The following is a 23,826-nucleotide window of genomic DNA, read 5'->3' on the forward strand; positions in this document are numbered from 1 at the left end:
TCACAGTTTGGAGAGAACTAGCAGCCCACACACACATACACACACACACACACCACACATACAGACACACACGCCCCACTCTCACAGACAAACACCACTCTCTCACACGCACACTCACACGCACACGCGCGCGCACGCACGCACACACACACACACACACACACACACACACACACACACACACACACACACACACACACACACACACACTGACACGCGTATTAGGTATTGCTCTACCCAGCACAGTCTGTATTGTAGCCGAAATGAACCAGTCACTCTCATTTTCCTAGCAGGCTAGCAGGCTAGCGCTAGCTAGCGTAAGCTAGTTATCCTCTTGAGCCAAGACCCCAGCTGGATCCCTGGTGATGAAAAACAAACCCGCATGAATTAATTACAGCCAGTAACTGTTCACTAAGTCGTAATCAGTTAGTGGCGGGTTAACAGACAGGTTTCGACATGTAGCTTCATTAACGGGCTGACCCACTGACCGCCGCTGCCTCTGCGATGTTGTTGACATCACGGTTCCACGCTGTTCGCCACCCTCTAGGAGCAAACTAGACAAGGTCCAGGAGGAGACATCTCGTCATAGGAAAGAAAGCGTTGGAGGTACTGCACATGCGCAGTTCGGTTTAGGATTGCATGCCCTTAAATGCTGCCTTCAAATGCACCGCGTAAGCTAGTCGTAAAGCATTCAAATTGGTTTGAAACTGTTTGAAACAGTCATAAAAATTGATAAATAACAAACATATTTTTTGGAGCTGTTGTTTCACTTTTAGAAATCAAGCTACACAGAGCTACCTTGTGTTGTGGGCGTGGCAGCAAAATGAAGAGGATGTTAATCACCTTTTAGTCAATTTATATTTAAAAAGCGTGACAACTAAACGTTAGAGTGAAAATATAAAATACCAATTATTTACTTACCATGCCAAACAAACACACACATAATAAAACACATCACTTTTACCATTGGTTGTTGCTCTCCGCCCTCTACACACCCACGCTGAATCTCATATCTCGGCAAAAAAAATAAATAAACAAAATAAACAAAAAAAGTGCGACTTTCCCAGGTATATTTAATACTTTGTTGGGTCGTTTACTTGCAAACAACTCGTATTGGTAATATTTCCGACAGCACTTGAAGGCAGCAAAGAGCTTGCCCGCCTCCTTCTGGTTCTGTTGACGTTGACGACACTGTCCCCTCCTGCATCTTACCCCCGCTCCAGCAACGTCAATGGAAATACTCTGACCGTAAATATTTGAATATGCATTACAACTGCGACCATAAACGATGTTAAATCTTCTGGTTTTGTTGGTCTCATACCATGCTACTAGAGAGCTATTCTTTTGATTTTCATTTAATATTTAGCGAATCAAGGCTAATGGCTCGCCACAGTCACTCCTGCTTTGAGTTATTCTCAGATGGTCAAAGCTAGAGGCCACCTTGCCAAAACTGAGTCAAACACTGCTTAAAATTGAAGAGCGATTTTTGTTACCAAACCTACCGGAGTACAGAGGAGATTTCTTGAGTCAGCTCAGCCTTCTGTGTTTGCCGCAATTCCAATCTGTGATATTTTTTGAAAAATATTTTAAAAAGTGGAAAAAAGCCTGCCTAAATTGCGAAAAACTCATTTAAGTCGGCTTTTGCTGGCTTAAAACATATAAATTAGTCTTGCATTGTGAGAGAGCGGTTGTTCACATTGGGCCTAGTCAGTGCCCTCTTTCTTCACTGAGGCTCAGCACTATGACTGCTTGTGTGTGTGTGTGTGTGTGTGTGTGTGGGGCTGTGTGTGCTGGCACAGCACTAAAACCTGTTTATGTAAGACACTGTGTCTGACTGATGGACTGACAGAATGCATGGTCACCTCCATGTTGTTCCACATCATTCTTTGTTTTGCTATTTTATATGTAACTTTATGGCTTTCAGGGAACGATGAACCATGTAGTCCCAACTAACTACTCCTCCTTGTCCCACACACACACACACAACAGACCCCTTCACAATATGAACAGAATAAATAGCAAAATGTGTTTGTTCTACTGTCTTCTTCAACAGGGTCAAACATTCCTGTACTATATTTAACTACAGTACATCCACTACTATTTCTGTCGTTTTTCATCTCTTCAGTATGAAAGACTCGGAGAGACTACATGCTTGTCCTGAGGCAACGTGCCAAACACGTGGGAGCATGGGACACACTGTGTAGCTTGAATCACTTGCAAACACCCTCATTATTATCAGTTTAATAAGTGACAACAATTTTAAAGAGCAGTGCACTCCTAAAGATTCACACTAACTTACTTTATTTATAAAATCAAATGGTGTAGACCTGGCTCAGTGAATTTCAAAATGCAGTGTGTAGGAAGAGATACAAAAGAGTACAATAGTCAACCATCACTGTTTTCTCTATACAGGAAGATCAAGATAACAACATTCTCTATATCTGAGCAAATATCATCGAGGAAACAATACAAAAATGAAAGATCATTTAGACAACACTACCTGATAAAGGGAGTAGGAGAGCCGGGCTCCCAAAGGACTGTGCCCAAAGTAGAGTGGAGCGACCCAGTGAAACACACAAGTATAGCAGACGACGCCACGTCCCGATCTCTCAGGACGTGCTGCTTCTTTACACCGCAAAACTTGAAAGTTAAAAGGCACCACACAATACAACTCACAAGGAGATTTTGCCACATGTTTTGTAATGTTGTAACCAACGAACTTTAAGGCGGATGTCATGTGCAAAAACATCTTGAATGTGTTGAACGTACTACTCAGTGTCCCCTCCGATGACGTGTGCTTTTGTTCTTTCCTCTACTGCTGACATCTTTAAAAAAATAGTTGAAATGTGTAAGATTTAAAGAATGATTGCATTATCGTTATGTCGGTTGGTATCACAGGCATATTCCAGGCTTCCAGGTGTGGCAAGTGGAGGGGGGTTGCGGGGGGGGGGGGTTCAGTTCCTGTAACTTTTACGTCCCTCTCCCTCCTTGAGGAAGGTCCATATGAGGGTGTTGACGATGTCGGGCTGGTCCTGCTGCAGCCAGTGGCTCGCCCCAGAAATGATGTTGAGACGGAAGTGGTTCCTGATGTACAGGCGGCACGCCTCGGCCATTTCCTGCTCCAGGAAAGCATCCCTCTCCCCCCACAACAGCAGAACCGGAGACCTGACATAGTTGTGACTGAGGGGGAGGGAGCTATGAGGGGGGGGGCGGGGGGGGCAAAAAACAAGGAGATTTATCAGTCGAAACCCCTGACCGTTACGTTCAAAATGTTGCTGCACTATAGACTTTAATGGGCTTTTAACATTGTGTATTTCATGTTGTGATCCTGTTGCCTAGGTATGCAGAGCACTTGTGGAGAGAGTAATTGGGAATGGGTCAGTGACATTTATTTTACGTAAGCATAAAAAAGCTATTCTGAGATAACTCACTGCTTAAGGAGGGAGCAGATGGGGGGCTCAGCCATGCATGTTGAGTCCACATATCAAAAACACATGCACTGAAATTCTGTGTTTGTTTTGATTGTGTTGATCAGTCTTTACTCAACTGGTTAGTCGTGCATGTAACAATGAAGGTATATGAAAATATCAAATATTTCACAACACTGAAGGAAAGGCCTTTACAGATGCACACTGGCTTTATGAATCAACAGTGTTCTAACACTAGGGGGTGCTACAAATTTAAATTTGCTTAGGATGAACACAGTCAAATTCTATTTATGGTTTCTGTATGCACATTACTTTAATGGCCAGGGCAGAAAAATAGCTGATTTGTAAGCATACATTAAACAATGTGCATATATGGAAAACAGTCGGTATGTCGGAAATGCACGCCATAGACATTGAATGTGACTTCTTATTACCACAATGTGTGCAATAATTGACTTAAAAGCATCTAAAGTATGTCAATAAAAGCTGTTGGTTTTCTACTGTATGACAGCAGCACACCTGTTCCAATAGTTACTGTATAATGACACATTCCTGTGGTTTGTCTTGCTTGACTATCACAACATCCCTATATAACATTTCTAAAAAACAACTTCTGTATATCTTACTTTCAACTTCAACATATCAAGTGCGGCTGAGCTATGTGGGAAGCAATGAAAAGATCTAACTTGTTGTGAGCTGAGTATTTGTCACCTGAAGACATTCCTGTAGTAGTTGAGGGCCCCGGTCAGAGCGCCGGGCTGCGACAGGGCGTACAGATAGGCCTCCAGGTCTTCTGCAGTAAGCCATCGGCCTTTCCTCCCGATCCCTGTGCTGCGGCTGGTGAACAAGCCCTTCAGAGCCTGCGGCAGAGAGAGCAGGATGCACCGGGTGAGTTTGTGTGACTGGTGTGATCTGATCCACAAGACATTCATAGACAAGGGCGTCCAAGTCACTGTCGCAGCAATACGGGTCAGAAAAGGTACGGACAGTGGCGTAATCATGAAGCTGACACTGACTTACTGCTGGCTCTGCTACATTATCTTCTTCTCCTCCCCAATAGTCTACCCCAATAAACATTACAGTACATAATTATACATTTACATTAGCAAGTGTATGGAATACTGCATAGGACTGGTGATTTGATGCATTCATTATTTCTTCCAACATACGAAGAAATTAAAAAATGTCTTGACTGCTTCATCATTATGATGATAATTCATTTAAATTTAAGAAAATCATAAAGGAAATTGAAAAAATCCAAAAGTTAAGTAACTACTAAAACTACTAAAGCCTAAACGTGCATTTTTTTGCATTTGTTAATAAAGAAATAGATAATAATCTTTATTCATTCTTTATTGTTAATGATATTGGTGAATCTGAATGGTGCATGTTTCACTGTGGACAATCAGAAAAAAAGCTGAGGACATACAAAATAATCAAAATTACCACTAAATGTATTGACAAAATAGCTAATTATTAACAAAATTGAAAATGGTGTCATTATACTTACGCAGCACAGCATATGATTTGGTAATAGTCTATATAATGTGCACATTTCCCTCAGCATTAGTTGACCACTTCATATACCACAAATAACCTATTTCATTGCAGTCACACGATGGAAACACTAAAAATAGACTGACACTATAATAACATCCAACATACATCAATGCACATGCATATGGGCACGCATGCATGCACACACACATATGCAAACACATAAACACACACATGCACACACACACACACACACACACATGCACACACACACAACCTTGACCTTGAAATAGCTCAAGCCTGCACATAACAAACCACCTTGAAATCATTGATGGAGAGCATGAGCTCTGGAAAGCGGGGCAGCTGGAAGAAAAAGAAATGACTGGATTTCAGCAGCTGGCTAGGATGACGCAGGGCATAATCTGGAGAGAAGAGGAGAAGAAAAGAGAGGAGAGGAAATGAGAGAAGAGGAGAGGAGAGAAGGAGAAGAGAAGGAGAAGAGAGAAGAGAAGACAAGAGAAGAGGTTAAATGGCACTCTAATGACTGAAGGGTGTGTTTACAGGCACTGGGGCTGTGATAAGTCTCAAGGACTTTGCCTGTGTCTCCACCAGTTAAACCAGCTGTTCCAGCTTCACATTAAAGCATTAGCCTCCTGTAATTACCTCCTCATCTCCCCCTTAAGGAAGGAGAGGATTTACCAGATGGATGCAAACATGGAATTGAAGCAATAATACTTCCTAATTAATGATAATAATTATGGTAATAACCCAAGAGCCAAAGCAGAGCCTCTCTAATTAGTATGCATCAAATTGGTTTTCTTTCATATGATAGTCATACAAACATCAGAAGCAGCATGTGTGAGGATCAGTTCATTTCCAGATAGTGATATCGTACCTGTGAACACAGAAGGGTGGGGGCAGTTTAAGACGATGAGTTTTGTCACCATCTCCGGGTAATGGATGGCAAACAGCCACGCTATGGTCCCACCCCAGTCATGGCCAACGAGGCAACATCTGTTGTACCCTTGGAGGAAAATGAGATGCATATATGACATAATGACAGTACTCCTGTTATTGTGGCAGGAGGCAGCAATCTGACAATCATGTGATAGATAGATATAAATCCGTTCAGGTTGACGCTGCATCCCTTAACAGACTGTTTATCAAGAAGCGTGTCGGTGCTTGAAATTTAATACTGTTGTCTCACTACTCTCTATTGCTGCCTCCCTCCTTCAGAGGACATTTGCACCAATCAAATGAATGTCATTGATGACATGAACTGAAATGGAGATCAAGGTCAGGACATCAGTCTGAGGGATTCTGATCACATTAGCTTTCCAGTCACCACACAGTAATCCCCTTACCTGCCCAGCACCATTTACACCCACTGGAATGAATCATTCCAGCGAGCCTCATCTCGACACTGATATCACATGCATGAGAAGAGGGATTGTCAGACAGCTAAGCCTGGGGACCACTTTTGGAAAATGACAGAGGGCCAAAGGCACACTGACGATTGTCTGCTTCCGCTGTCAGCTTTTCAGTGTTTGCTTGTTATTTGACGTGCCTTGTAAAGGCAAATCAAAGTTATCATATTATCAGTGCAGGCATCCCACTACCACTGCACCAATCACTAATTCAATATTTTGCATAGCAATATGCTTTGCTATCAGCTTATTTTCTTGAAAGCCTGTTAAAGAATTAAACAGCAACAACTACAACCATGTATGAAGCTACTAAACATTAATTATGGACCCCTCTCAACAGCACTTTCTCTGAGAAAATACATTTTTAATGAGGAATGTCTTCAAAGCCACTCAAGAATACTTACAAGCTATAAGATGCCTCTGGGCTAGACTTATTCAAGATTATGTGGTAAAATCAAAATATCTGAATATTACATTTTTTATGTAATGAGCACTAAAACAGTAGAGCTGAATACAAAGTGACAGCTGTGAAGGAAAAGACCATAGGTTGACAAATAAAGAAAAAGCTCCTGCAAACTGTCTACTGAACTTTGTTATTAGAGTTACTCTGACTGAGACCATCATCAGATCATCTTTCATGTAATGAGCACTAAAAAAAATTTAACAGAACACAAGACGTTATGCTGGCCAGATAACAATTAAGGGACGCTGGTGTGTGCAGACACCTCCAGGTCAAGAGTGGAAGCTCCCCACTAGTGTGAGTGTGCAGTCAGCAGGCTGGGGGCTCTGTATCTGCACAATGTCCCATCTTCAGTAAGAATGAGTCACAGGAAGTTTGTCATGCCATGCTGCGGGCCTGGAGGCTCTCCACAGCATAAGAATGATAAACAAGTTTATTTTTGACTCAAGACACTGTCAAAGAAGTGTCCCCTCCTAGGAGTTATTTCAGATAAAGTCTTTGGGTAGACAAGTGAGTTCTCCTTACCTAGGTACTCCACAATGTCCTTGACGTCAGTAACCAGGTATTCAAAGCGGTAACTTTCGGTGGAGAGAGGCAAGTCAGACTCCCCATAGCCCCGCATGTCAATGGCCACCACACGGAATTCACTCTTAAACTCACGCAGCTGGTAGCGCCAGGAGAACCTGAGGCAGACAAACAGCAGACAATTAGACTTATCATTATATGGGTGTCCATATAATATGCACCAATACTGCTAACCCAGTATTGTCTCTGATTTTTTCTTTTTTCTGTAATTGACAGCTGGCATTGTCCCCCACAGGTAGAGGATATTTACTGACATTGCGACAAAGTCAAACCATTGAAAATGTATTATAACATATCCAAAATGCAATGGTGTCCAGTTAACCAATTTTTCCTCAGCTGTCAGCAGAAATTGACTTTTTGGAGATACAAGGTTTCTGCAGGCCATTGACAATATATAGTGCAGTCATTTTTATGCCATATATCTAATCAATGTCATCCATTAAAGCAAGAAATATAGCTTCCTTCAGGATGAATCTAGTCTTGACTCCACAAGACCTTGTCTGCCAGCAGACAGACGGCCCTGCCAATCAAAACCAATTCAAAAGAAGGCACTTGAATTAGACAAAGCATAGCACATCTATCAGAGGAGAGTTGTTCCAACCTCTTCACCTTTTACATACTGTATGGAGTTGAAGTAGCTCCAGTGTAACTTTACAGAACTTTTTTTTTTTAAACTGGCACTCAGCTTCCTTTCCAGCTGAGTGAAGGTCACCTCTATAATAGAAGCTGTTTTAGATTTCAATCCGCCCACTCATCATGTGGACTGGGATGACTCCCTAATTGAAGATCTTGTCTGCTGTAGAGGCTCCTCATCAGGACACAAACCCCCTCCTCCTCCTCCTCCAAAGCGAGGAGAAGCAAGAGGATGCAGAGGCCTGACTGTGATTCTGATGAGTCAGGATAAGAGCACCTCACTGAAACTTCAGATCTTAGAATATAGATGAGGTCTGGATTAAAGCAAGCCCCTTGAAACCCCCTTGACACACAAACACACACATATAGACTCACACTTTCTTTCTTCTCACTTCTATGAGGGAATTAGCACATTTTAAGAATGACTTAAGTGATAAGAGTCCTTTACAACCGCCTCTCTCTCTCTCTCCACAGCACAGTGGAGTTCATCATTCCTGTGCAGAATATGGCAAGTGAAGCAGAAACGACCCCCAACCACCATTAATTAATCCCTGTCCCGTCTGCAGCTCTGGTAGTATGTCAGAGATCTGGACTGGCTTACAGCACTTGACAACCTCCTTGGCCCCAATCCAGGAGCGGTGCCCAACACCATTTTTCATTTCATATCAGGGGGAAGAGATCTTGAATGCTTTGGACCTTTTCTCAATGACTCAAATGTTTGCGAATGAAGAATCCTCACTGGAATGTATTTGTTTCTGCGGCCCAGAAACCTGACCAGAGCGATTTGAACGATGCTGCTGAAATAGAGCCGCAGCAATCCTCATAATCAAGGACATCTGAAGGGAATCAACTAATGTGACAAAAACACCAAGCATTGACCAAAGCATATACTTTTCTTACTGTCTGGTTGTCTGCTACTGTTTAGTCCCCTCCCCCCCCACACCTTTCCCCTTTGACCTACCAGAACTCTGGGAAGCCGTGTAAAAACAGCATGAGTGGCTTTCCTCGCTCTCCAGCAGCAACATAGTGAAACCTAAGGCCAGACTCCTGGGTGGAAAGTAGACAGACATATTTACACTTTAAACATCAAGCAGTCTTATCCAAGGCAACTTAATACAATACAATAAGTCAGCATTCATGAATGGTTATAATTGCAAGCAGCCTCATGAAAAAAAAGTGTTAGGAGCAACAATATAATCTGAATAACTAGAAAACGATAAGAGGTGTAGCTTTTTCTCTTCTCATTTTGCTCTGAATCAACACACATCTGAGAATCAATTTGTAAGGCTCTCATCAGTATTTCTTCAAACAAAAGTCAGCTTTTATAAAGTCACCTGTCTCAGTTTCATCTGTATCTGTGTTATCCACAAATCACACACGGGCTAAATGAGATTCATTGTTCCAAAAACTTTGGTTTATGATTAATAAGCCATCATATGTCAACAAATGTTGGATGTTCCTCCATGAAAAGCATTTGATTGACTCCCATTAATATAACACTAGGCTGTTTTTTTTTGTTTTTTTTTACTACGCATGCCTTTGGTATTTAATTACATAATCTTTTAACACATTGGTTGTTACTTCGGTGTCGCTCTGGCGGCACGACTGCTGATATTGTGCATGATGGACCGGGAAACGGGGGAGCTGTCCTTTCAGCACCACCTGAGCGCCGGGCGGACACACACACACACACACACACTCACAGACCGTGTTTTCACTGAAAAACGTCTCAAAACGAACAGATGCCTCATGATTTGCTCAAAGACCAGGCCTATTTGGTTTTCACGACGCGACACGGCAGCGGCAAAAGGTGTTGTAGCATTTCACAGCTCACATCTTAGCATGCGAGAGAGCTGATGCACGCACACAATGGGGCTATTTCAACAGAAGACCAGACACCTTTCGCGGCCAAGTGCCCTCCCGTGTGTCTTACCTTTATCCTAACATAACAGTGGGTTCCCAAGGACGTGTCATTCAGACAAGCCGGGGGAGTTTCACGAATCCCCCATTGGAAGGTTGTTGTCGGCCTTAAAACGATGTTCCACCAAAGTTTCAGCAGGGCTACGGTGGTGCAAAGAGCACAATAACCGTATATCAATGACCAATACCCCAGAACTCTGATTTTCAGCGCAAGTCTGATCATAAATAACAGCAAGTTGTGGAGCACTCTCGCCATCTTTACATTGCCGCAGGAAATCAATCCGGATCACGTTACCTATTGATTTCTTTCTGTTAATTGGTCGTTTCCCTTGAAATATTGCTCTGACAATCCCGTTGTTTCGTTAACAGCGCATACGCACGACTGTCTGTAGGGAGGATCCCAACAAACGACTGAATGGGACGGTGGCAAGAGCATCACGTCAGATTTCACGCTTGCGTGTGACAGCAGAGGTTGTTTAGCTGGAGAGGTGTTGTTGACTATTGGAGGAGAGTCCGAAATTAAGCAAATGGGCAGTCGACGCAGTGTTTTACAGTGATTCAGAGCAGCTGAGAGACCTGCGCTGAGGCACCGAGTTAAACCTCTAAAATCACTGTAAACCTCGGCCTCGAGCGGCTTATTGGTTTTAGAAAACGGCGGTGATCATTGTAGGCTATTAAAGAGGCAACATGCAAATGTTAACAATTATTTTATTGATAATCAATAATAAAAACTAATACGATTTTATTATATCGCGAAGCAATATAGTTCTTGACCAGTAGCTAAACAAAGTGTCTCATGCGAGACGTAACTGGTGATTTTCGGTCAGCTCATTAACTGTCTCAGGTGCGTTGATCAGGTAGGCTAAGCTATTTTAAAACGGCTTCTAACGTGCAATCAGCCAATCAGACTGTGAACCCAAACTATAGGCTATCTGGCCTGGTTTTAGTAAGACCCTTAATAAGCCACTTAAACCAATTTAAGATTACTCTTTTAATCCCTCACGTGGTTTGAACCGTACCAAGATTAAGACCTTGGGGCACATAACCGCTTAATGGTCTTAATGGTCAACCCCAGCGAAAAAGAACTCAATTCTGTGGTAAATTTTACGATAGCCTACTATACAAATACCACAGCAAAACTAAAATATCATGCAGCCACTAGCCTATATAGACCAAAAATGCCACAGGAAATCTTTAAAACTTCAAAATAAAATCCTAACCAAGTTTTGACTGTCATAAAGCATGAGAATGTGGCTTGCACTGGGTCAGACACTAGTACTATTATTACGCAGATGAATAGCTGCAGAGTGTATGGCTAAGTGAATTTATTGAACGTGCATCTCATGAAAGCTTTTCCTCCAGTTCAGCATCCTTCTGGCTGTACAATTACATATGTATTAAAACAGTCAAAATAGGCAAGCAGGAAACGTTTGCTCATAGTATTCAGCAGAGTGCAGGTCATGGGCTGCAGTAAAGGCTGAACTCCTGGCCTAGAGTTAGGTGAACCACCAGCACCAGGGCTTTGAATATGAGCAGCCACAGTAGAGAAGGTGCAGGACAAGAATGAATGGCAAGAGTTTGGAGAGGTAGCAGATAAAATGGGCTACAGGAGGAAGTTGTTATAGTCTGTTGACTGGAGATGACGCAGAACTCAGCCAGTGAAACAAGTCCCTGTCCCACACAAGGTGACAGCTGCAAATCTACAGGACCCGGTTCTGGCTGCAGTGTGGGCCTTGCAGGAGTTGGTTGTCTAAGTCAGTGGCTCCCAAAGTGGGGTTTGGGGACTTCCAGGGGTCCTCGACTGGGTTCCCCAGCAAAATGACAGTTATTTTAACTATTACTTCATTCACTAGCTAATAGGCCCTTTTCACACCATCAGAAACCAGTGCATTACAACTTCCTGTGGCATTTTTTTTTTTAGTCTTTGTACTTCACCAATGTTAATTTTGGGCAGGTTATACAGCAATTCTTGACTGTCCAGGCTGTAGTTACTGTTGTCAGCCCAGGGGTCAGTTGGACGGACAGGCAGGTCCAGAGGAAAAGGGACAAATGATCAAAGGAAGATGAGAGGGCAGAGAAATGTGGAGGTGGTGGAGGGAGTGAAGACAGAGGAGGGGAATGGGGTGGAGAGGAGGATAGTTACACACTTGACTGGTTACACTGCACTGCACTGCAGGTAAGGCGATGCAGAGCACTTAATGAAAATATCTTTATTGACTTTATTTTAAGTAAAAAAGTTGTCTTGATTCACTTCGGCATAAACAAACTCTAACATACAGAATAAAATGATATGTTTATAATGTCCGTAAACAACTTCGGAATAGCCAGAACCATATGAACAACAAAGTGCAGTGCATGTCTTTCAAACATTCTACAATCGGGACTGATTATTGATTACAACATTTAACACAGTAACAAAGCCAAATATACAATAAACTCACTGCAATGTATGGCACCTTTAAGTAGATAAACAAATTTTAATTCAGTCCCATATTTGAAACTCTGGCATCAATCTCTGGTTAAGACAAAACAAAGGTTTTCTTTTTTTTTTTTACAAAAGTGTTTTAGGTTTTCTCAAAGAATACTGGAATACAAAAAGAAAAATTCAGAGTTACAGAACATGTGCATGTAACATACTGTATAACAGTGTTCTTTTTACATTTAGTATATTTTTGCTTTGAATACTGATAACTGAACCAAGAGAACCTGTACATTTGAGAAACAATACCACACATTTCAGCAAACAAGTCAAAGAGGTGGCATTTTAATTAGAATGTATTAGTAAATATATTAAGACTAATTAGCTTGTCATGCACAACTGTCAACTGTAGGACTCACCCAAAGGTGAACTTGAGATTAGACTCAACTTTCAATTATGAGAGTGCTTCACCCATTCATTCCCCAAGTTCAAGAGTGCATCAGTGCAGATATTTACTACAAACCATTGCAAATACAAAAAGGGCAAGACCCATTTTTATTAAATATATGGTCTTTCACAAGTGAAATTAATTGTCTTTTATTGTATTCTGTCATGGAGTATATATACACACGGTCGATGTGAAGTTTCCATCCTCCTGCGGTTTATAGACATTCTGACATCCAGCGCCCAGAAAAGAACCAACATCTGAAGTCATGTACTGAAACAGCAGCAACAGTTCTTGCACAGAGGATCAAGCTAATTTATCAAGTGAATCCCAGCTGCTTTCTAGTCCAGGTTCAGCTCAAATGTAGCCATGATGTCACTCTGCATAGTCATGTCAATACCTGACATCTGTAGGGAGAAAAGGAAACCATAGAACAGTTCTCAAACAATGTCACTCCACCAGTACGAGGAAGAAGAAAAAGGCACTGAAACAAGGACAGAGGTACTCACAGCCTCTCGTCTGCGCCGCTCTTGCTCCTTTTTGCGGGCCATCTCCCTTTCCCTATCCACCGAGAGTTGCGTACTGAGAAGTTGTGTTGTCACGGGAGACTTGGGTCTTTGCAGCTCCACATCTAAGGTAGCCTCTGTGCAAAGGATCTCTGGTGAATCAGGATCCTCTTTGCCAAGTTGGGGATTTTTCTCTACTCTGTATGGGCCTGGTAGGCTAGAGGGAGAATTTCCTTGAATTACTTGGTTGTTCTCAAGGAAAGCAACTCCCAAAAAACTTGGAGAGAAATTCTCTTCTGGCTTTCACTCATCAGCATCCTTTCCAAAACTATGGGTTGGGCAAACCCACATGGGTAAAGTCACCATCATGCTTGTTCAGTGTCTAAAGGCTGATTTACACTAGCATGCTATGTTCTGGATGATGGGATCCATACGGCTCATCTTCCTGTGCTTCCACATTATGCTGATCACTTGAATATCAGAATCCTTGGGCCTGACCAATATTATGTAATGATATGAATTGATTAAACATAGCAATAGTATCAACAACAGCTTCATTTTTATTGTTAATTTGATAAACATGTTGCTTTTCAAGAAGGCAAGGTTGAGAGGCAGACTGTTCTTTCTTGCTAACATTTTTATGTTCATTTTGAGTTATTATATAAATCCAACAGGACACATCTGGAAATTTTTCCATTCGGATCAGTGTGCAAGTAGACTGCTCTTCAGACTGAATGGCCATTTCTTTTCCACTCCATTATTCAGTCTGACATTGCCTCCTTGCTAGCAGTTTTCTGTGTAGGGGGGTGTTGATTTTCCCCAAACCAATCACTAGTGACTGACGTTTCCGGCCGCTCTGATGTTATTTTCAGTTACACTGATGCTGGGCGCATTTACTAACTTCACCAAGAATGTTGGTCGTTTGACAAAAATATCGTCTTTGCAAAGACAATATATTGGTTAAGGAATGTTTTCAACAAATATTAAACCGAAACGGCAATGAAAAAACGCGGTTCAAACAAAAGGCACAAAGGCGCTGATTGGCCCGATCATTTTTCCCATCGAGAAATCACCTTTGAATAGATTCAAAGGTGACCCTGAAAAGACCCTGAAATGCTCAACCAAATCCGAAGAGTGGGCGGGTCGCGATTCAGGAGTCTGGAAGGCTAGTCTGCAAGCTTTCACAAAATGTGAATTCAGGATGCACATCAGGCCGTTTTTCTGGAAATACCTGCTCTTTTCAGGAGCCTCCATCTCCCCGTTTGCCTCCATCTGTCTCTTCTTCAGTGCTTTTTCACGTTCTTCCTTTTCCATAGCAACCTTACGGAACTGCTGGAAGCTCTCCTTTGAGGACTTGATAATATTCGGGGTAACAGACTTTTTCATCAGCCTAGCCCAAGACTCTGCATTTTTCAGGACAATATCCTAAGAACAGACAAATCACAGAGTTCATTTGCAATCTCTTTCAAACTGAGTATCATTAACTGCAGATTAATTCAGAAACAATTCAGAGTAAAGATCTTAATACTCTGGAATAGTAAACTCTGGATTAAACAAAGCCAACCTTTTTGGGACTTTGGGGTTTCCCATCTTGAGCAGATGTATGTGCTGTGTTGGTGCAAGACACATCGGTGGTACGACTGTCAAGCAAACCCTCAGAGCATCTGAAATCTACAATAATACATTTTTAAGGAGTGTCCTGCAAAAGGTACCATTAATTTCACTTTGTCCATGTCAGGGTCGACAGTAACTTACCTCCTCTCCCATCATCATTTTCCTGCAACGGGCTGTCCTGCAGAGGGGACAACAGTGGGCACTGCTGAAAGGAGAGATTTCATCTTAGCTTTGTGAGCAAATTATAGAAAGGACGAGACTCTGAATACAACATGCCTTTAAGTATTATTTGTTTGACCATTTGTAATGAGTAGCATTACCACACCAATGAAGAGCTGCCACAACTTCACTTTTGATTCAGAACAATTAAAAACTACAGATGAGAAAATGACCTTAGTGATCCTTCTGTTTAATCCTTTCTGCCCTCAATTTGTCTAAATTAAGGCCCAGTTCAGACCCAACAGTCGCACTGTAGAAACATTACAATGCACATTTGAATGTCACAGCCAATAGTGTACTAAGAGTGTTGTCGTTTCATCATAAGTACCTCAAGTCTGGTGGTAGACCAGTCCAGCACAATTCCTGAAGGAGATGTCAGGGGCGATAACAGCGCAGACAAATCTGTCGAAGAAATAAAGTAAATGACCTTTAACACAATATAACTATGTGAGCAGCACAGAGGTAAAACACAGATACAGACACAGAGAAGCATTACAATGCCTCTCCACTATGCAGGGGCTGGTCCTCTGGGATCCTGGCCACTGAGATAGGGCTGCAACTCGGGCCTGTGTCTGTGTGTGTCTGTGTGTGTCTGTCTGTGTGTGTGTGTGTGTGTGTGTGTGTGTGTGTGTGTGTGTGTGGTGATGATGTAGTGGTGTATGTATATATGATGATGTGTGTATGTATGTGTATAACAGACAGACAGACATACATTTATGTATGTATATATATTGTTATTATTACCATTATCTTATTGTGTATACATATACACCATTATATGGCCCATGTATGTGTGTATATATGTGTATGTGTGTGTAAAAGGCCACTCTAAAATGTGCAGTTTTATCACAACACAATGCCACAGATGTTGCAAGTTTTGAGGGAGCGTGCAATTGGCATGCTGACTGCAGGAATGTCCACCAGAGCTCATGTTGCAGCATGATAATGCACGGCCCCATGTTGCAAGGATCTGTACACAATTCCTGGAAGCTGAAAACATCCCATTGCATGAGGCAAATGGTGGTCACACCAGATACTGACTGGTTTTCAAAAAATGCATATCTGTAGTCCTAGTCATGTGAGATCCATAGTTCAGTGCCTAATAAATGTCTTTTTTCAAGACAAAACTGCACATTTCAGAGTGGCCTTTTATTGTGACCAGCCCAAGGCACACCTGTGCAATAATCATCATGCTGTTTAATCAGCATCTTGATATGCCACACCTGTCAGGTGGATGGATTATCTTGGCAAAGGAGAAGTGCTCACTAACACGGATTTAAACAAATTTCATGAAAAATGGGAGCAAAACCAAGTGTTGCATTTATATTTTTGTTCAGTATATCTATCTATCTATCCATCTACAGCCAGAGCTACAATGATGCTGACATTGCATTTGCATATCAATCCTAAAAACAGAGCCACAGAATTTGAATGGATTAAGTGGATCCATACAAATCCTAAGACCAGAGCCAACAAAATCAACTGAAAGGCAGAAAAGAGGCGGCGTCAGATGGGTTGAACGCAACACACAAAGCCGCATGCTGCAAGCTGGGAAGAACGGGGTCTAATTACTGTGACTGGTCCCTTACCTTCCTGTTCAGCCCTATCAGGACGATCGAGTGAAAGTGTGCTGGTTTTCACTTCCTGAGCTTGTGTTTCTGAAGGACACCGAGGATATGGGGGAATTAAAGAGGAAAGGGCCTGAGGTGAACAGGGGGAGGTGGAAGAAGGTTCATAAGCAGTGGACACTACGGCCATGTTGGAGCCACCAGCAGTGATGGAGGGACTAGGAATCTCAAGGAGGGACTCCAGTTCAGGGGGCCGACAAAGCTGATCAGGGAGGGAATTATTGGGAGGTAGAGGTGCTGCTTTCGCACTAGGTCTCGAAGGTTGCTGAGGCAGATCGCTGTGTAAGGCTGGGGTAGAATGAGGGGGATAAGGCAGAATAAAGATAAACCATGAGCGAAAACATTCTTTTATATGAGAAAAACTATAGACTAACAAGAAGATACTGCTAAAGTTTAGCTCCATGGGACAGACTTTTCACTGAGACATTAACAACACAGAACTGGAGGAAAGAACAATGCAGGTAAATACATATGAACTGAATTAGAATCGAGTTACGGTAACCACAGCACTCTTGTGCTTGTTCAATGTCAGCCCACTGAGTTCTTAAGTTCAACTGGAAAAACCTGACCCAGTTTTCCAAGCCCCGGGCTAGCCGAGCAGTTCTTCCATATTCTTGGAGAAAATCGCAATTAACCACACCAAGATAAATTGATCCAAATGGAATAACCTTACATTAATCGTCACATCTCATGTCCCTGTTAGCTATTGCACAGAAAAGAGGGTAGATATAAGCATTACCTGGAGGAGACAGAATCAGCCCGTCACACGCCTGGTCTGCATGTGGCTGTGTAGAGCGGCCTTTAGTTTCTGCCACCAGGGGTTGCAAGGCAGGAGTTGGCTGACAAGTCTTGTTTGAGGCTTTTATCAAATCTTTTCTCTCCAATATCTGCATGCTATGGGCAGCACGTTTCACCTTTGACTTAAGGAGAAATTAAATTCTTATGTTTCCATTGTAACCAGCATGGCTGTCTTGCCATGAATCACTTTTGATTACAAGCAAGTAAGTTGTGGATGTATTTACCTTAGTTTTAGCCTTCTGGCAAATGTCTTTACTTTTCAGCTTCTTTGTTTTTGGCACTGAAAGACATGCACAATAATAATTTCTCAGTCTAATTTTCAGTCTACTAAACCAGTCACTTTTTTTGCAAAACTTTTTATATCAAAAATAAAACACTTGACAAGGTTTTTTTTTTCTAAGGTTTAGAAGGACACATGAATATTACATGACAGTAAAACAATTTGTATTGCAACATCCCATTACAAAATTACCTCCCACTATACTAATTTGGAGAGTTCAACTTTTCATACCAATTTCTCAAAATCAAAACAGCTGAATTTCCTAATACTCGTAATTAATAAAAGACATAACTAGGCACATAGTATTATTAATACAATGAGAATGCCACTTATTAAAATGTACATTGTCAAAATATTTATTTTAACCTCTAGAGGTTCAAACCCCCCCCAACACACACACAAAAAAAAAAGACTCACTAAAAATAATAACATGACACCCATTACCCCACTGTGCTACAACATCATTTGGAAATCATACAATTGAGAACCTGAGCAGAAACAAACTCAGTGAAACCGGTTAACAGTGAGTACGGAGGTTTAAAGTGAGGACCAGCTTTCATTGCATAGTGACAGGAAAGCAGAGGCACAAGGGAGGATTGGTGTCATAAAGTGACGTTTCATCAAAAAAGTGCAAATACCAATCTAGGCCACATCTCAAATGTACAATATTTTATACTGTATATTTTTGCTTTTAATTGCTTATCAGAAGCCAACAGTATAGTACTATTGAAGCAGCATGTCAGGCATACATTAAGGTTCAACTACAATAAAATACAAATATTTTACTCCAATAATCTCAGATGGCTTTGTGACAGGTTTGTGCATATCTTAAATGCAGACAGATTATGAAGTGTGCATGAAATAATGAGGAAAAAAAACACCCAATGAACATGCAAAAACAGTTTAATAACTAAGTATTTGGTATTCAAGCAAGTGAAAAGGGTGTGAACCCTGGTAGTCAGGTGTCCAGGTGGATTTTAGCTATAGCGTATCTCTTATCTTAAGAGTGGAGGTAGGAGGAAAACGAGGTAGGTGAGGGCAGAGTGCGGGGGAGAGCAGCTAACCTGATTCAGAGTCACTGCTATCAGAAGTGCTTGAATCACTACTGCTGCTGCTGCCGCCGTCAGAGCTGGAGGAGGAGCTGCTGCTCTCACTGAGGCGCGGCAGGTAGCTGGGGTCTTGCAACGCCATCGGTTCACCTGTTACACAAAAAGGGAAAGCTGTAATTTACACTCAATGCCTCACTTGTGGAAGCACTACAGTAGCAATGAAATCACACTGGTAAGGGCATTCAATTCTCACCCACTGACTTTTTCTTCTTAGTCAAGCTCTGCTCTTTACTGACAACCTGAGGTCTCCCAGCATCCTTTAATTTCCCAGTCTGCACTCCTTGTTTGGGTTTCACCAACTTTTTTTCTGTGGGACAGCAGAGAAAAATGACAATGACGACAACCTTCCATCCTAAGTAAAGAAAATATGTATTTAATGAAGCTCTAATCTGAAAGGATGCATTTGTTGAAAGAGGAAAGCTTTAAGGGAGCGGGAGGGAATTGCACTTACTATTAATACTCTTGGAGCGTTTCCTCAGACACGTCATAACGAACCTCTGCACAGCCCTCAGTGTAGAAGGCTTAAGCTTTTCAAAGTCAATCTCAATCTCCTCTGGACTGGAATTTCGCAGAGAAGACTCCCGGGCCTGAATGATATTCACCAGCTTGCCCAGCTTGTCACCGGGCAGCTTGTTGATGTCCAGACTCAACTGCCTCTTCTCATGGTAAGACATTGGTATCGCTATACCCTCATCCTCAGATTTGAAGGGTACTCCTTGAATACTGTGTCTCTTGCCATGCCTAGACATGTACACATACAAACATCTCACATCATCCTTAGCACAAGTTGTAGGATATACTGTTCTGTTACTGGCAAAAAGTATAAAATAAAACCCATATTCAATGAAGTGGAGCTCACGTACAGAGTAGAGCCTTTGCTGTTGACCAGTTTCTGTATGTTAGATTTGCTTTTTGAGGATTTGTGCTTTTTCCCAATGATATCCTTTTCTTTGGGTCTTCTGTCCTTTTTCGTCTTCTCTTTCTTCTTTGGTTTCAGCAGGGGTGCCTGGGTGAGTCTATGCAGTTGATCACTAACCGCTTTCAACTGAAAAGCCAGCCATTAATGAGATGAGGCAATTAAGCAAAAGCGCAAAGAGGTGATTAACTTCTCAAAATGGCTTTTCACTTTTACCGACATGTACACCAACCTGTTCCTCTAGATTGGCCAGCTGCACGGCCCTCCTGTCTGATGAACTTTCCAACTCCAAGGAGCTTTCGCTGTCGGTACTCGCTGTGGTTGAGAGACTTTCAGGTCCGTCTCCTTTTCCCTTGTCAACTCGATGAACAGGTAAGGAGTGACTCCCATTTGGCGGGGAGTGACTCTGTGGTTCTTCTGGAAGCTTCGAATATCGGGCCTCAAAAACATCCTGGCAGTGCCAACACAAAGGGTTTTTTTTTTTTAATTATAATAATACTAACAGTACGATTACTACTACCACCATTAATTACTATTACAGTTATCACCACCAGCAGTGTGACCATTTCATTTCCATTTTAAATCTTTACTGTTGATGAATATAATTGATGTAATGTTATTTGTTTTTTTTTAACAGTATAGATGAAACTATACCTGCAGTCTTCTTGCCATCAAGACGACTTCATGCAAAGGTGGATTGTATTTGTAACAGTTGGAGAACATCAGTCTGACATCAGCAGCAAACTCTTGGGCGTTTGCGTACTCTCGTTGATCCATTTTTTTCTGAGGAAACATGTTGAAGTCTCATGATCTAAATGCCATTTGATTTGATTTGTATAGAGCATGATGTTAAACACTCCATTTAGATTATCATCATCATCATCATCTTACCCTTATGGTGCTCAGATCCATAGGCTGTTGGATAATATCATGGTAGTCATGCAAGCCCAAGGCATCTACATCAACAGGGGTGTAGAAGGGCCACGCATATGCCGAGTGCCTCTTTGCGAGCATCTCCTTCAGGATAACATTGCAGTACTTGAGCTGCTCAGAAAGTTTGGCCTTCTTGCCCAAAAGGGGAGAATCAGGCAGGTCTTTCCTGGGTGGTTTGATGGGCCTTCCGCTGCCCCGCCTGGAGAATAACTTACAAGGTGCTGAAAGCTCCACACGAGGCGATACTTCACAGCTAGTGATTGCTGAGCTGGTTGAGGTTGTGGGGTCTGCTTTCCTCTTAAAACCTTTTTTAATCTGAACATAAAGAAAAAGACTTGTTTCTGATCAAACAAGCAAATGCCACCGCACACAATATATCACTATAGCCTCTAAAGTCAAAAATGTAGCATAGTCAAACATATTGGTACACCGAATTTAAGATTTCCTAAGTATTTTCGCAGTAAAAAGGTGGGTATGAGGCACAAGTGCAGGTTATGGTATCTGTCCTGTCATTTAATGTTAGTATTTGGCCACAATACCACTAAATGCTTCAGAAACATCACTTCAGTCTTATCTTCTTTGAAAGAAATTATTCATTTTGGTAGAACAGTTATCACAGATAACCAGGAGCTTATAACAGTAATCCTCTTAGCTGCCGTGGGGGATCTATTTGACTTTGCCATTTCAAGCTTTTTTCTCCCCCAACTCTTGTTACCAGTAACTGCAAAAATGGTAAAACACTTTTTTACTGTGTGGTGACTGCACCTTGGCCTTCAAGAGCCAAAGTCAGGCCAACAGCAAAAAGTGAGACACTTCATTCCTCTATATTATATTCACTTCGTCATGGTGTGGATAATTCTACAAATCAAGTCTGTTCTTTACTGAGCAGTATCATGAGTTGCATTAACTTAAGCAGCAAACATCCAGCCAAGTCGCTGAAGAAAATTCAAAAGGTTTCCTACTTTGTAATGGCAGAGGTGTTAGGACCTCCTTTCTGTATATCTGTGCACTCTCAAAAATAATTAATTTCATAATTTAAATAACTTATTGTTATGACTTTACTATGTATACTGTACAAGGCACAGAGGAACCATTAACAACACCTACTGTTGCATCAATTTGTGTGGAGAGCTGGGCGGGTGGGATGGAGTGAAGCATATCAGGAGGAATGACCGTCACTGTCTGCTGGAACACGACCTCCGACACCGGGGAGTGGGGTCTCAGCTTCACTGCACCTGCATTAAGGGCAAGCAAAGTGAACACACACACACCCAAGAATCAGATGCAGCTTCAACGCTAAAATGAATAGGCCAATGACTTTCTATAATATGTTACTATAAAATTTCAGTTCAGATTTCAAGTTTTACCATGGTGATGTTTGTGAGTGTTTGGGATGTTTAATGCAGATTTTCAACGATGAACCACCAAAATGACTACTACAACCCAATTACATAGAAGCAGGCAGACTAACAGCCTGAGGTACAAATTCCAAACAAGGCATAAAACGATGTGCGACCACATCTTAAAAGCACTGTTGTAGTGACTGTGCTATACCTGGATTTGTCTTCCTCCCTTTTCCCGGCGCCTTTGTAGTGACTGCTGACACTTCACTCTCCTCCTTAGGCATTTGGGCCACTTTCTGCAAGAAAAGCTTCTCCAGGTTTTGTGCCATGTAAACAATGTCATCAGTAGGCTGGGGACAGCAAAAAAAAAACCAAACAGATCACAAAGCATGCACTGATGATCAAGATTGAACTGCAGAAATTATTTTGACCATCTGCAGCATTGCAATACCCCAACAATTTTTGTTTTTGTTTTTAGTGAATGAGGGTGGAACTACCTCATTTACATTATAGCACAGCAATATGGATATCTGAAAACTACAGATCTGTTATTTCTGCATAACATTCCATGATGGGAGTCAAACTGACTTGATATTTCTATGTGTATGGTTTAAAGTCTGCAAATACACATTTGAGTGCACTACATACACCACAAAGAGAATTCACTTCTCCTTACCCGATTGTACATATAGCAGTTGGTGAACATGGCGTTGAAGTCCTGTATACATTCAAGCCCCTTCCAGTAATAATTGTTCTGGAGACGCTTCTTTATGGTGCCCAGATCCATAGGATTTGTAATAATTGCATAATAATCCTAGAAAAAAACAACAAAAAGGCACTGACATAAACAAACTTTAACCCATTAAGAAAAAATCTAATTTTAAGTTAAATCACTGAAATAGTTTAATTGATACCCACCAAAAGAAAAAAACAAATAAATAAAAACGTATGGCATCTTGACAACAAAGGCATTTAGAATCAGGCTTAAGTGTTACAATTGATCTAGCTTTGAGAATTTTACTACTTACTGGAAGATGCAGTGCGACTGCATCAACAGGCTGGCGAAAGGGCCACGAAAAGTGATGCTTCCATAAGGCTCTGACCACCACCTTTTCCAGATACTGCAGCTGATTGGTTAAACGTCCGGCCTTCTTGGGATTTATGACCTCTGGAGGAGGGGGATTTCCACTCACAGTGGGAATCTGAGAGACTTTCATATCCGACATTGTGGTGTCCAAAGCCCGTGAAGAGGCAGAGGCCGTCTCAAGATAGGCTTTGTTGCAGCTTAGCTCTCATCACACGTTACACTCCTAAACAAACAGTGAAGAGTAATTTTCAATAGGAAATTACTCGTATATCAAAAATGTGGATTGGGGAAAAAATAAAGAGTTAAGAAAAAAGTAATTCAGTACGAGTCTGAAGTCATCCCCTTAATATTGTATCAATGCTAAAAGTTAAACTTACCTACTCTGCCCAATAGCAGATTTATAATTGACATCCTTTAGCATATAAGCATGCTTTTGCAGTTTTGTAGTTACAAAATATAGCCCTACAGCAATAAACATGCCATGCACTGACTACTTTCATCTTATGAGCCTAACAGTAGAGTGAAGCATACAGCATTTTAGCATGGCAGCCTGAAAGAGAATTAAACCCCTTACCCCTG

At 41.7% G+C, this 23,826-nt stretch overlaps 2 protein-coding genes across 2 annotated transcripts; both read right to left on the reverse strand.

Moving 5' to 3' along the window:
* Positions 1-2,954: 2,954 nt before the first annotated feature.
* Positions 2,955-10,206, reverse strand: ephx4 (epoxide hydrolase 4). The gene is made up of 7 exons (XM_071536100.1): positions 9,964-10,206; positions 8,992-9,077; positions 7,338-7,495; positions 5,821-5,949; positions 5,244-5,347; positions 4,140-4,288; positions 2,955-3,195 (listed from the first exon to the last, which is right to left on the reverse strand). Exons 1-7 carry the CDS (start codon positions 10,204-10,206, stop codon positions 2,955-2,957), a joined length of 1,110 nt encoding a protein of 369 aa, XP_071392201.1.
* Positions 10,207-13,155: 2,949 nt separating this feature from the next.
* Positions 13,156-23,386, reverse strand: brdt (bromodomain, testis-specific). Its single transcript, XM_071536092.1, has 19 exons — positions 23,189-23,386; positions 22,837-22,974; positions 22,372-22,510; positions 21,925-22,052; positions 20,776-21,132; positions 20,539-20,667; positions 20,117-20,335; positions 19,832-20,013; positions 19,420-19,709; positions 19,162-19,275; positions 18,924-19,058; positions 17,804-17,859; positions 17,521-17,701; positions 15,482-15,555; positions 15,076-15,139; positions 14,885-14,991; positions 14,552-14,745; positions 13,324-13,537; positions 13,156-13,221 (listed from the first exon to the last, which is right to left on the reverse strand). Exons 1-19 carry the CDS (start codon positions 23,384-23,386, stop codon positions 13,156-13,158), a joined length of 2,985 nt encoding a protein of 994 aa, XP_071392193.1.
* Between the last annotated feature and the right edge of the window lie 440 nt (positions 23,387-23,826).

The sequence above is a fragment of the Centroberyx affinis genome, unplaced genomic scaffold (assembly GCF_046629955.1).
Source record: "Centroberyx affinis isolate AG114_WGS23_722 - 3 ecotype Tasmania unplaced genomic scaffold, CSIRO-AGI_Caff_v1 ptg002825l_1, whole genome shotgun sequence".
Taxonomy (NCBI): domain Eukaryota; kingdom Metazoa; phylum Chordata; class Actinopteri; order Beryciformes; family Berycidae; genus Centroberyx; species Centroberyx affinis.

What these genes read in the sequence shown, in the direction of transcription:
- ephx4 (XM_071536100.1), bottom strand. Translation starts at nt 10,206, where the DNA reads ATGGCGAGAGTGCTCCACAACTTGCTGTTATTTATGATCAGACTTGCG. An exon ending in ACTGTTATGTTAGGATAAAG is followed by an intron (nt 9,078 to 9,963) that starts GTAAGACACACG and finishes CTTTCCACCCAG; the next exon opens with GAGTCTGGCCTTAGGTTTCA. An exon ending in TACTACAGGAATGTCTTCAG is followed by an intron (nt 3,196 to 4,139) that starts GTGACAAATACT and finishes CCCCCCTCATAG; the next exon opens with CTCCCTCCCCCTCAGTCACA.
- brdt (XM_071536092.1), bottom strand. Translation starts at nt 23,386, where the DNA reads ATGTCGGATATGAAAGTCTCTCAGATTCCCACTGTGAGTGGAAATCCC. An exon ending in GCTGATTCTGTCTCCTCCAG is followed by an intron (nt 15,556 to 17,520) that starts GTAATGCTTATA and finishes TTTCTTCGACAG; the next exon opens with ATTTGTCTGCGCTGTTATCG. An exon ending in GAGGCTCCTGAAAAGAGCAG is followed by an intron (nt 13,538 to 14,551) that starts GTATTTCCAGAA and finishes TTCTCCCTCTAG; the next exon opens with CCTACCAGGCCCATACAGAG.